At 37.1% G+C, this 12,371-nt stretch overlaps 1 protein-coding gene across 3 annotated transcripts in view; it reads right to left on the minus strand.

The window, feature by feature from the left end:
• Nucleotides 1-12,371, minus strand: part of LOC136864419 (interleukin-1 receptor-associated kinase 4) — a 316,630-nt gene that overhangs the window by 200,872 nt on the left and 103,387 nt on the right. For all 3 annotated transcript variants that reach the window (XM_067141393.2, XM_067141392.2, XM_067141394.2), the window contains one exon: nucleotides 8,828-9,203. In XM_067141393.2, coding sequence (XP_066997494.1) covers nucleotides 8,828-9,203 — 376 coding nt within the window. The remainder of the gene's footprint in view (nucleotides 1-8,827; nucleotides 9,204-12,371) is intronic.

The following is a 12,371-nucleotide window of genomic DNA, read 5'->3' on the forward strand; positions in this document are numbered from 1 at the left end:
TGACCCAATGCCATACACCAAAGATGAACTGTGGAACCAGGTGAATGCAGTATGAATGGCTGAACCCCAGGACGCCATTCGTGCCTTATATGCGTTAATGCCATCACCCATGGAACAAGTTATTAGTGCCTACTAGGCAACAGGACACATGCTGAACCTAGGTGATTGAAATGCTAATCGTTTCTGTAGAACATACTCATGAACATGTCCTGTGAATATGAGCTTCCTATCTCTATAGTCTTTCGAGGTGTTCTGTTTTTTATGAAGATGAGTATTTATTCAAAATATATTTGTATGACAGTTAAATCCTTGTAATAAAATGTGGAGTAGATTAATTAATCTAAAATCTAAGGTCTTACAAAAGCCATGCACCTTACTCTGTCAAAAATTATTTTCTATAATCAGTACTTACAAACAATTTTGACAGGCTATGTTAGACATAGCTAACTGAAATCATTTACGAGAAGACTGGTACACAACTGGTAAGAAATTTTCCACCTCAGCAACAGTCCTAAATAACATTCTACTTATAGATGGCCATCATATTTATTTGTTGGAGATGCACACTCTTGACTTCTGGGCTTGTTATTAGCACCTATTAATGTTTTGCAGTGCCTTTTTTGTGAAATTGAAGGCTGTTTTCATTTTACTTCAACTGATTCATACGGAAAGTAGGCCTATTTCAGGATGGGTAGGCTTGGTAGAGTGTTCACGTAAACAAAGAAGATACATATGAACAATATACAAAAAGAAAAATCAGCACTGAGGTAAGAAAGAGAGTCCTACAACTGCTTCGTGGAAAAATTTGTTACTCTGTACCAAGGAGTTTTCCAGTAACTTGGACTGAAGTACAAGATTTAGATTAATAGGTTTAATACTGCCAAGTGAAGCAATCAGGTCAGCTTGCCAGTGCTAAGTTTGTGGAGACAGTAGTTCATGCATAGTGATGAGGGTAATAAACAAGACCTTGTGTGTGATTTACATGTAGTTGTGCCAATTATAAATATATTACACTGCCAATTTACTCATAAGAACAACACTCCAGAAGCTGTTCCATTAGTTAAAAAGCTAGTGAACGGGGCTCCAGCCTCACCTGAACTCCTCAAGAAATATACACATATGTGAATACCACAGAACCCTAATGAGAATAAAAATTTTCTACTTAGGAAGAGATGTCCATGGACAATTTTTCTTCACAGCCATTTGGTGAAATTAGGTGCTTTTGAAACTGCTGCAGTCTTCAGTAAACAGAGACAGGATTGACATTCTTACAAAATTTAGATTCTTTGCAGAGAAAACACTATGGGAATTCAGCAACATACTTGTCACAAAAGCGATATGCTACTATTCTGAACATGGCATAACTGATAATTGAGAATAGGAGAGGCAAAAGGAGATTTGCAGGGTTTTATGAGGGAGAGAATGAATAGTTATGAGGGGTATTAAACTGTATAAGGAACTAACTTTCTTTGGTTTTCTCAATTTCACAAATGCCAAACACACAGTACTTATGTGCATGGTTTTTTTTTTTTTTTTTTTCCCTTCAAAATTATTGGCAGGATCATAATGAAACTTGGCACCCTATTTCTTCATTACATAATGTAAATTTTGACTGGAAGCAATTCTTAATTCTTTTTATCATTGTACACATATTTATTCATCAAAATTATTCTCTATATATGAATTCATCCTAGTCTTTGTAACAGCAGAAAGAAACTATTTTCTCCAAGACATTACAGAGAGCACAGATGTCACTTATATATCTAATAACAAACAAGTTATATCTATTATTGTAATTGTTTGGCAACTGTAAAACAGAAAACCATTTTGTGAGCATATTAAGGAACAATATTTTCTTATCCATTTAAATTTAATCACAAAACCATGACAAATGTGTAACATACATATCATGCCATTGATAATCATCATCCCTAAAATATTACAATGTGAGAATCAAAGCTGCAGTTCAATGATAAGAGTCACAACAAAGAACTCTCCTGAAGTTTATTACATAATTACCATCAGTCCTCTCATGGCGTTTTACTGGTGTCACAGCTCCATACTTTTACACAAACGAACATTATTATAATTCTGCACAGAGTTCATATTCCTGTGACATTATTTCAATTACTGGGCAATCGGATGAAATAATGAAAGAAAGGTAAATTAATCACTAGAAGGAAAATGATAAACATGCCAGACAGCAAACTGATACCAAATATGTGGAGTAACAACATGTATTAATAGAAATAGATACAGATAAGTTTCCCGCACAACACTGCAAACTAGGCTTACAAGTACCGAACCTAGTACAGCAGTGGACAAGAGCTTGAAATAGTTGGCGAACAGGTGGGAAGCCCAAGTTAATTACAGTACAGTACAAAAGAAATTGACAAACATGAGTTAATACATTGCCAACCAGAAGCTAAGACATGTGATAATAAAACTAGCAGTGCACAGGTACCACCATAAAATATGTAAAAATATGTCTTATCACGATCCACATGAAAACTGTGAGTGCTCGTTGTGTGATTTGTGCACTTTTCTAATAATAATAATAATAATAATAATAATAATAATAATAATAATAATAATAATAATAATAATAATAATAATAATTTCTCGATATACTTATTATTTTTGTAGGTGGGGTCACACAAAGTGGTGTGAAGAAGAAAATTTAAAAGCTGTTAACATCCATCTAAAAACACCCAAAATTTACCATACATGGTAATAAAGTCATAATTGGCATCCAGTTCAAATACCTCACAGAAAACAAACAACCTAAATGAAAAATGCCTTGATCCAAATAATACGGTAACAATCAAGCTAGCTAAAGCACAACAAGGCCTATCCATAAATGCAAAACTAAAACACTACAACACAATTATAATACCACAAGCCATATATATAGCAGAAATGTTCTTCCATCTGAACGAACAATCAAAGATCGAAAGAAGAAATGGAAGAACTTGCATTAACAAAACATATCAAAAAGAAGTGGTGCACAGTGCCCAATGAAGTCATGTACAAAATGAGTTGCAACCCATTACTGACACTATGCATAAGAGGAAACTCGGATTGTTTAACACATGATGAGAATCCAAGATCTGAGACTTCTGAAACTACTGATACAGAATAAACTCAACTCAAAAAGTACCACAACAGAATGAAAATACCACATATAAGATAAAATTTAAAAAAAATCCAGGGCAAACACATCTGCTTCACACTTATACCACATATTTTCAACATCAGAAAGGAAATGAAGATTGGAACATATAACCCAAACAGTGTCCCTTCAAATAGACTTGGGTAATGGACTGACTAAAGTGATCCTATGCACTCATAAAAGTAAAAGAAGGAAAAAATCATGAAGACACTGCTACAGCAAATTCAAGCCCTTATGCCCTAAAAAGTGTGCAAAAACTGTAAGTGGTATCTCTCTGGATTAAAAAAACAAAAGTTTCCTCATGGTCTAATAGGTTAAAAAAAACTTACATTTTCTTAGAAAGTTATTGTGTCAACAAAAAATAGGGGTATCACCAGTATTATCATTAACACATGTTAAAAATATTTGTGCATATTTTAATTGCCTATCTGAAATATTCCATGTTTCAAAATTTCACAGGTATTCAGCCTCATTTTCCCTTAAATATATTTTGCAGGTAACCAGGTAGTAAAATATTTTTTTATGGAGTAATAATTTTATAAATTACTAATGCTTGCAAAAATGTCCACGGATAACAATGTAAAGTAGTAAGTGCCAGAATAACTCCAAAATAAAAATTACTTCACACACACACACACACACACACACACACACACACACACACACACACACACACACACGCGCGCGCGCGCGGCAAATGCTTCAATTTTAAAAAATATCACTGTAATAAAACAAATTGGATTTCAACACAATAAAAATATTATCAGTAACTGAATTCATACTAACCTAACCATGCATATGCAAGCTATTCTAACCTAACCCAGTGAATATTTGTAGCTAAATTACAAATAAAAATGTCAATGTGATCCCTTCGTCAAATGATTACACCTAATGACATTTGGAGATAGAATGTTCAAAAATGAAACTTTCACCACTGTATAGTCTACATCACTGTGTAACAGAGTCCCTGGTAAAATAATCTTTAAACTTATCTCTAATTTCACGTGAATAACGACTTGAGGCATTCACATTTCCTTCAGCATTATAGTCGTCTGTGTCAATTGTTAAATTTTCGAAGGCTTCTGGTTCCTGCACGTGTTCATCGCACTCTACCCCATCTCTGTCCAGTATCATGTTATGCAGGACACAGGTTGCCAGTATTAATTTGTCGGCACTTTCTGGTTTCACAGATATTGGGGCGTGGTACATCCTAAACTTAGAGGCCAATAAACCAAAGGCACACACTACAGCACTCCGTGCATGAGACAATCGAAAACTGAAAATCCGTTTGTCATCAGCGAGTCCCCTTCTTGGATATGGCTTCAATAAGTTTGGAAGCAATCTAAATGCCTCATCAGCCACAATCACATGAGGCACAGGTATATACCTCCATCATATGGAGGTTTGTCTTCTGGAAGGTCAATCTGTTTGTTCATTAATTTCTGTCCAAATTCAGAATTCTAAAAGATCCCACCATCACTGTTTCTACCATATAAACCAACATCTATCACAATGAAAGTCAGGTCCGCAGACACAAGTGCCATCAAAACAACTGATTTGTACATCTTATAATTAAAGAACAATGATCCACTGTTGTGAGGCTTTTGTAACCTCACATGCTTTCCATCCAGAGCACCCACACAGTTAGGAAATTGTTTCTTAATTGCAAATTTTGTAGTAATTTTTTCCCAGTCTTCTTGTTTTGGGAAAGCCAAGAATTCTGGTTGTAATGCTTTATAGATGGCATCGCATATAACAGGTACAAATCCACAGATTGTGTTGTGTGCAATCCTAAACCAGTAAGATGCAGACATGTATGAATCAACAGTTGCCAGAAACCTGTAAATAAATAAACACATAAATAAATACATTTCCACTGTCAATTGTGATACATTCAACTTATGAATTAAACCTGATGTAGATAAATGCATACATTGTTTTCAGTCGTTTTTATCAATAGTTTATTAGCAACCTGTAGAATGCAACAAAATGTACCTATCACTAATCTTTTATTTTATTCTATATATTCTGACATGAACATGTTAGTTGTTTCGGTAGTGAACGTCACTTCTAACTTTAAACTTTAACAAATCGTTGTGAATAATTAATTTTTAATGCTTACGTCAACGATACTGTCAGCCTTTCCTCAAAACGTATGCTTTTCCAGTAATTTGTTCGCTAGATTTCTGTTAGTGGCTTCACTTTTCCCACTAATTCCTTGTAAGTACTGATAGACATTTGGTAGTAGTTTCTAACTTTTGTTCGTCGGTCCACAACAAAGGCACAAGTTGGTGGAATTCTCCAAGACTCTCGCGTTTAAGGAAAATTTCCCTTGTCCATTGAGCTCGTCTCGCCCTTTTCTTCCTCCTAAGATATTCATAGATTAGTATAATGTCGTCTCCTGGACTATTGCTTTCACAACTCATTTTCTGCTCACGAATATAAATACAACATCCATAGCTTGCACATGGTAGCCTGTACAGTACTTGGTGGGAATATCAGCTGTTTCCGTGCAGTCGATCCCTATCGATCAACGACGAGTGTGACAAGGTAAATGAATTTAGTCGTTAGCACTCGATGGCAGTTGGTTGCTCTTGATTGTTCGATGCTCTGTGTGACAGAGGGCTTAGTCTGTGACTCATCATCCATTCTTTTATGCGCTGAATTACCCGGTTCAGTTTCATATGAGGCACCTCAACATTACGAGCCACTATGAAGGCGGCCACATCATCAGCGTAGCCAACAAGCTTCATATCCTCTGGTATTTCCAAACATAACAAGCCATCATACATGACGTTCCAAAGATCTGGGCCAAGGATCGATCCCTGCGCTGCACCGGCCATCAGTCATTTTGTCTTTTCTCCATCTTCCGTATCATACAGCAGAGTGCAATCCTTGAAGTAGTCTCTCATTGTGTGCATAAGATGTTGTGGTAGCCTGAAAGTTTCTTCAAGAGCTTCCAACATGTCACTCCACCTTGCCGAATTGAAAGCATTCTTCACGCCACTAGTCACAAGAAGTGTTAATTTACAGGAATGATGATTGCCCGTTTGTGCTCTTCCTGCTGTATTCACAACCTCCCACAATGCATCCATTGTCGAGTGCCCTCTCCGAAATCCATGCTGGCAAACAAATAAATCCCCTGCTAGTTGAATTGCTGAGAGAATTCTGGGCTGCAGAAGTTTCTCCAGACCATTTCCAGCTGTGTCCAACATACATAAAGGTCTATAACCACCAGGTTTTCCTTTGCTGATCAATACTAATCAGGCCATTTTCCATCGGGGACTAAAAACACCCGCTTGCAGGAAGTGATTGTACATATTCAGCAACAGTTCTGGACAGAGTTCTGATATTACCTTTAGCACTTCTGCAGATATACCATCTGGTCCTGGCGTCTCCTAGTTTCTAAGAGAGCTAATAGCTCTATTCAGCTCTTCTACTGTGAAGAAGGGTATATCATCCAGTTCTTTTTCATAACAGTCAATCCTCTCTGGATGGTCGGGGAATAGTGTATCCACAAAATCTTTAATGGTTTGCGGATCCAAGCTCAGGGTTGAAAATGTCCTGAGTTTCTTCATTACAATCTTGTAATCAAGTCCCCATGGATCATCATCTACTTCCTTAGTCAATGCCCACCATTTATCAGTTTTACTCTTTCTAATTGCACTGCAGAGTTCCCTCTTTGCTGACTTGTACTCTGCTGAGACTAAGGCATTCTCTGGACTGCCTCTCATCCTCTGACCCCTGCGTCGAAGTCGCAGACAATTCCTTCTCAGTTCAGCAATCTCTTCGGTCCACCAGTACGCTGGGCGCTTGTTGGTTCATGATCTCCTTTGGGACATTGAGACATTGCATACTCGCTGGATTAACTGCATGGCAAGTTCAACACATACACCAGCTGCTTCTTTCCCTCTACAGCTGAAACATTTTTTGTTAAATAATAATAATAATAATAATAATAATAATAATAATAATAATAATAATAATAATAATAATAATAATAATAATAATAATAATGTCATAATCAACATCATCTTTGTTTTACGCCCCACTAACTACTTTTACAGCTCTTGGAGGCACTGGGTGCCAGGAATTCCTTTATACACCAGTATGAATCAATCAACAAGAGGATGGCATATGCAAGCACCTTCAAATTCCACTTGACTGAGCCAAGATCAACCTGCCAATTTGGGCTCAGGTCAGTGCTTAATAATCTGAGCCACCCAGCCTGACTGCACTCTGTTACTATCCATCACTATCACTGCACAACTTCAGTAGCAGTGGTAGTACAGTAAAACCCCAATTAACGAAACTTCGCTAAACCAAAATCTGGGTTTACCATAAATTTTAAAAAATACATATATTAACAACTTGGAGGCACCGGTGCTCAAAACTGAGCTGACAATGCTACTTAGAGCAAGTGGCTCAATTCTCTTACCCTTAACCCACATTCCAGTATCCTGTACATTGTTAACTTCCCCCTTCTACCGCACTTTCCAATCATTATCTGACGTTGCAACAAGTGCTACAGTACCTGCTTTGGAGTGTATTGACCAGGAGGTGGTCCTACATACTATTGTATTTTACTTTTGACGTTGATCAGAGTAAATGCTTTAAGTAAGCTCTTTTAATATGTCGGCAAAAAGGAAATATGTTGTGATAACAATTTAGCAGAAAACTGAAGCAGTTAAACAGAACGAGAAGCGGGGCCTGTTCTGAAACACAGCAGCAGGCTGTCGATATCTTCACCATATCTGGCTGGGTGAAGGCAAAGACAAAATTTCAGGAACACTTGTTGAAAATTCCAAATGCAAAACTATGAAAAAAACTGAACATGAGAAATTAAATTAAGCCCTACTTCTATGGTTTACCCAGCAACGTGGTAAAGGAATACCATTATCCAAATCAATACTTACAGTTTGTCAAACAAAGCAGCCAATCCACATCAGGTGACACATTGCTCTTTCGATGAAGGCGTGATATATTTGCTCTCAAGCATTGCGAGAAGGAAGCTCAAAAGATAATTTCTGATTTTATGAATTTCATGAAATAATGTATCTAAATACTGTATTTTATATTTAAATTAAGTCTACTTTGAATTTAAACAATACTGCATGCACATAGAAGTAGACTATTTTTCCCTTTTGCTCCAACAATAGTTCCTATGGTTTATCCAAAAACTAAGTGTTATCTGAAATGGGTAAGCTTGCTTTAGTTTGGCCCCGGTCTAGAAAGCCAAGAATAACAGCTGAGAGGAATCACCAGGCTGACCACATGACACCTCATAATCTGCAGGCCCTCGGGCTGAGCAGCGGTCGCTTGGTAGGCCATGGCCCTTCGGGGCTGTTGCGCCATGGAGTTGGTTGGTTGTTTGCTTTAGTTTGGTTAAGCAGGGTTGTACAATAGTAGTATAACTAAGTTTGAATTAATTTTTACTCTGTTTCTTCTCATTCTCCTACGTACGATACTTCAAGCCACTGTTTCTGCAAGATCTGAAAATGTTCTATTTTTGCGAGACTTTTTCATGAAATTGTTTTCCTGTATTCTGACATGCTTCCATGCTGTTTGTTCTTGTAACACCAACAATACATCTGTTATTAAATCTCTGCTTAAAAACACACACTCACTCTTTCTTTTAAATTACATAATACTCACACAATAGAAGAATCTTCGATTTCAGCGATATCTGATTGCCTGTTTTCTCCCGATCTCGTTTCTGGGCTCTCCTCACTCACAATTCCAAGGGAAGCTTCTTGAGTTTCATTTTCATTCAACACAATAGCTATTCTTTCAACAAGTCCTTTTTCAGGTACCATTACTTTTTCAACTTTCTCATTCATAGCACCATTTTTTTCAGAAAAATTCATAACTATTTGTTTTTCAAATAGTTCCCCTTTATGATATTTAGGTATATGTTCTTTCAAATATAATGCTGCATTCTCAGCTTGTGCATTTAAAATTTTCTGAATAGTTTCATCTGAAATGTCTGTATCAGCAGCAATGCCAGTTTCTGGTCTTTTAGGTGCAGGTTCTAAAACAGAAAAGGCAGATGTTAATATTAATAATGGATACAGTACTAACAAATGGTTGCACAAACATTTATATTCCATTACTCACCATGAAAACATGAGAAATAAGGAAAACAGGTTGGAACAATGATTTTGAAGGTGATAATCACCCTTGTAACTATTTTAGAAGTCCCTTAACTTACACCATCTTATACTCTTTTACAATTTTTTGCTTTACGTTGCACTGACACAGATAGTTCTTATGGTGACTTGGGATAGGAAAGGCCTAGGAGTGGGAGGGAAGCGGCCGTGGCCTTAAATAAGGTACAGCCCCAGCATTTGCCTGGTGTGAAAATGGGAAACCACGCAAAAGCATCTTCAGGGCTGCCGACAGTGGGGTTCAAACCCACTATCACCCGGATGCAAGCTCGTAGCTGTGCGCCCCTAATCACACAGCCAACTCGCCCGGTATCTTATACTCTAACACATTTCTTTACAATATTCAATCAAACTGAACATTGAAGGTCTTTTCTCATTTCCAGCAGAAAATTTTTGCAGAATTTCCAGGAAACATAATAGTCAAAACCAGTTGCAGCTGTTGAGCGATGGTATTGGTGGAGCCAACAAATACAGAAGTCGTACACAGATCACTAATGTTAAAAATTAAAATTATTGTACTTGCAAGAAGTAGCAATTGTTACCATTATGTATTCAAATCCACTTGCATTAACTTGTCACAGGAGGGTAACACTGCATTAATGCAACTACTGTTCCTGTTCTCTGTGCACTACTGCACTCTAACAGTTGGAATGTAAACTACTGAGTCAAAACATTCTTGGTTCTACCTTTACCATACATATCATGTATAAACAAACACTGTAGTAATATGTATAGTATAATACGAGCAAAGGCGTGTCAACCTAAACTGGCTCAAAGTCTTAGAAACATACTGTCTGAGAGCGTGCCCGTTCAAGTGAAAGGATGAGAGTAAAAATGCTAAAACAATCCTAAATGATTTCTCTTTCTTCCTTTTTTTCCCCTTCACTGGCAGTGCTACAGCACAATGGCATTACACTATAAACCGCCACGGATCAGACTGGGGGAAAAAAATTGAAGGATGTTCTTCAGTTTATAATGCAGAGTGAATTCTTCATTTATTGAATGAGAAGAGTTTTCAATATCTGGAAACTTATATACTTTGTAAGTAGTCATAGCACTAAGAGAGAGAGAGAGAGAGAGAGAGAGAGAGAGAGAGAGACCCTCTCTCTCCTGCAAGTAACTTTTAAGTATGAAGTATATATACAGCTAGGAAACAGATGGACTACAGTGACTTACTATGTAAGGCCGCATGGATAGAGCACACATAAAAAGAAAAACATGGGTCCAAGATTTTTGGCTCCATATCTAGTAGCTCAGATTATTTTTTTCATGCTTACTGTACATTAGTGAGCAGTAGCAGCAATGGGGGATTAGAAGTGGGGAGCCAAGAAAATGTACAGACAACAAAAAGTACCCGGGTTTGTCGAATATGGTGAGCGGGTGATTTATACATCAAACTGAAGAAAAGGAAAGGTACAAAACAGTAAATTTTTTATGCTCTCAGAGTGAATTTTGACAGAGTGGTAAAGACTGATAGTTTACCAACCAAGTGCAGTAATAATAGTTTTCTGAGATTTTACTATTTGCTTTACATCGCACTGACACAGATAGGTCTTATGGCGACAAAGGGACAGGAAAGGCCTAGGAATGGGAATGAGGCGGCCGTGGCCTTAACTAAGGTACAGCCCCAGCATTTACCTAGTGTGAAAATGGGAAAACATGTCAAACCATCTTCAGAGCTGCCAACAGTGGGGTTCGAATCCACTATCTCCCGGATGCGAGCTCACAGCTGCACGCTCCTAACCGCACGGCCAACTCTCCCAGTATCTGAGATTTTGATTCAATACTCTACAATAAAACTTTCACCAAAGAAACAATATTACACGTGTATTACAATTGAATAGAACTACGGTGTGATTATACAATTAAAAATCATTTAGTATTTGACTATACACTAAGAAACTAATAGACACTAAAGATACTGCAATCATATCTCAATATTCATGACCCAAAAAAAAAACCCTGCTACCCTTCTTCACAGGACATGCAAAGTGTCCACTACTTGCTGTGGCGCTATAAAAATCAGTTAGTCGCGACGAACGACATTTTGTGCTTATCTCCACTAATAATTTTGTTAATAATTCAAGAAAATAAAGGAAAGAAATTAGCCGATAAGACAACACTGCTAATACAAATTGCTTTTTATATTATATCCTATAATTCCTAGTTTCAGTGGGCTAAAATGGAATAAAAGAGGCAAGATGGCAGTGGCTGTGAACGTTAATGAATTTAGTTTAATATACAATACTTTGAAATCAGGCAAGAGAATGAATAGAAACTGGTGTGTTGAAGTGCTTTCGTCCAATAATGTTATAAAGCTGACGTTGGATGCCTTTAAAAAAGAGCTGGTGAATACTACAAAACCAAGTATGCAACAAGCTACTTATGCTAATGCTGTACAGTCTAAGAATGAAGTAACGTCAACTAAGCATGTGGTTATAGTAATCTCCTAAAGATGAAAGTGAAGTTAAGGACTCTGAACAAACCTTTAGACTATTGCAAACCACAACACAATCAAATCACTGAAAGTTGGTGTTAACAAAATCAAAAGATACGAAATAAAGGTGTGGCTCTTGAGCTAAGGAATGAAAATGAGTGCAAAACTATGAAGTCAATACCTCTAAACTGAAAGACTTTCTTCCACGAAAGAAGAGTCCCAGAATAATCATTCACGGAATTGAGGTTAACCTCCCTGAAAATGAAGTGACTGGGTGCATTACTGAGCAGAATCCAGCTGTGAAGCAAATGTTATCTGAAGGCCACGATGACATACGAATATGTTTTATGAGAAATTTGCAAGATGGCAGCACTCAATATATGGTCATTGAAGTTAGCCCTGTCATTTTTAAAACATTTATGAGTTGTGACAAGCTTTATATTGGGTACACAAGCTTTATGTTCAATGAATATGTTCCAGTCATCCGTTGTTTCACGTGTCATGGTTCAGACATTTCATTACTGACGGAATAAATTATTGCAAATTCAAAGAGGCTTTGCGCCCCAGATCTCCCGAGCTTCTCCAATGCAGCACT

The sequence above is a fragment of the Anabrus simplex genome, chromosome 2 (genome assembly GCF_040414725.1).
Source record: "Anabrus simplex isolate iqAnaSimp1 chromosome 2, ASM4041472v1, whole genome shotgun sequence".
NCBI lineage: Eukaryota > Metazoa > Arthropoda > Insecta > Orthoptera > Tettigoniidae > Anabrus > Anabrus simplex.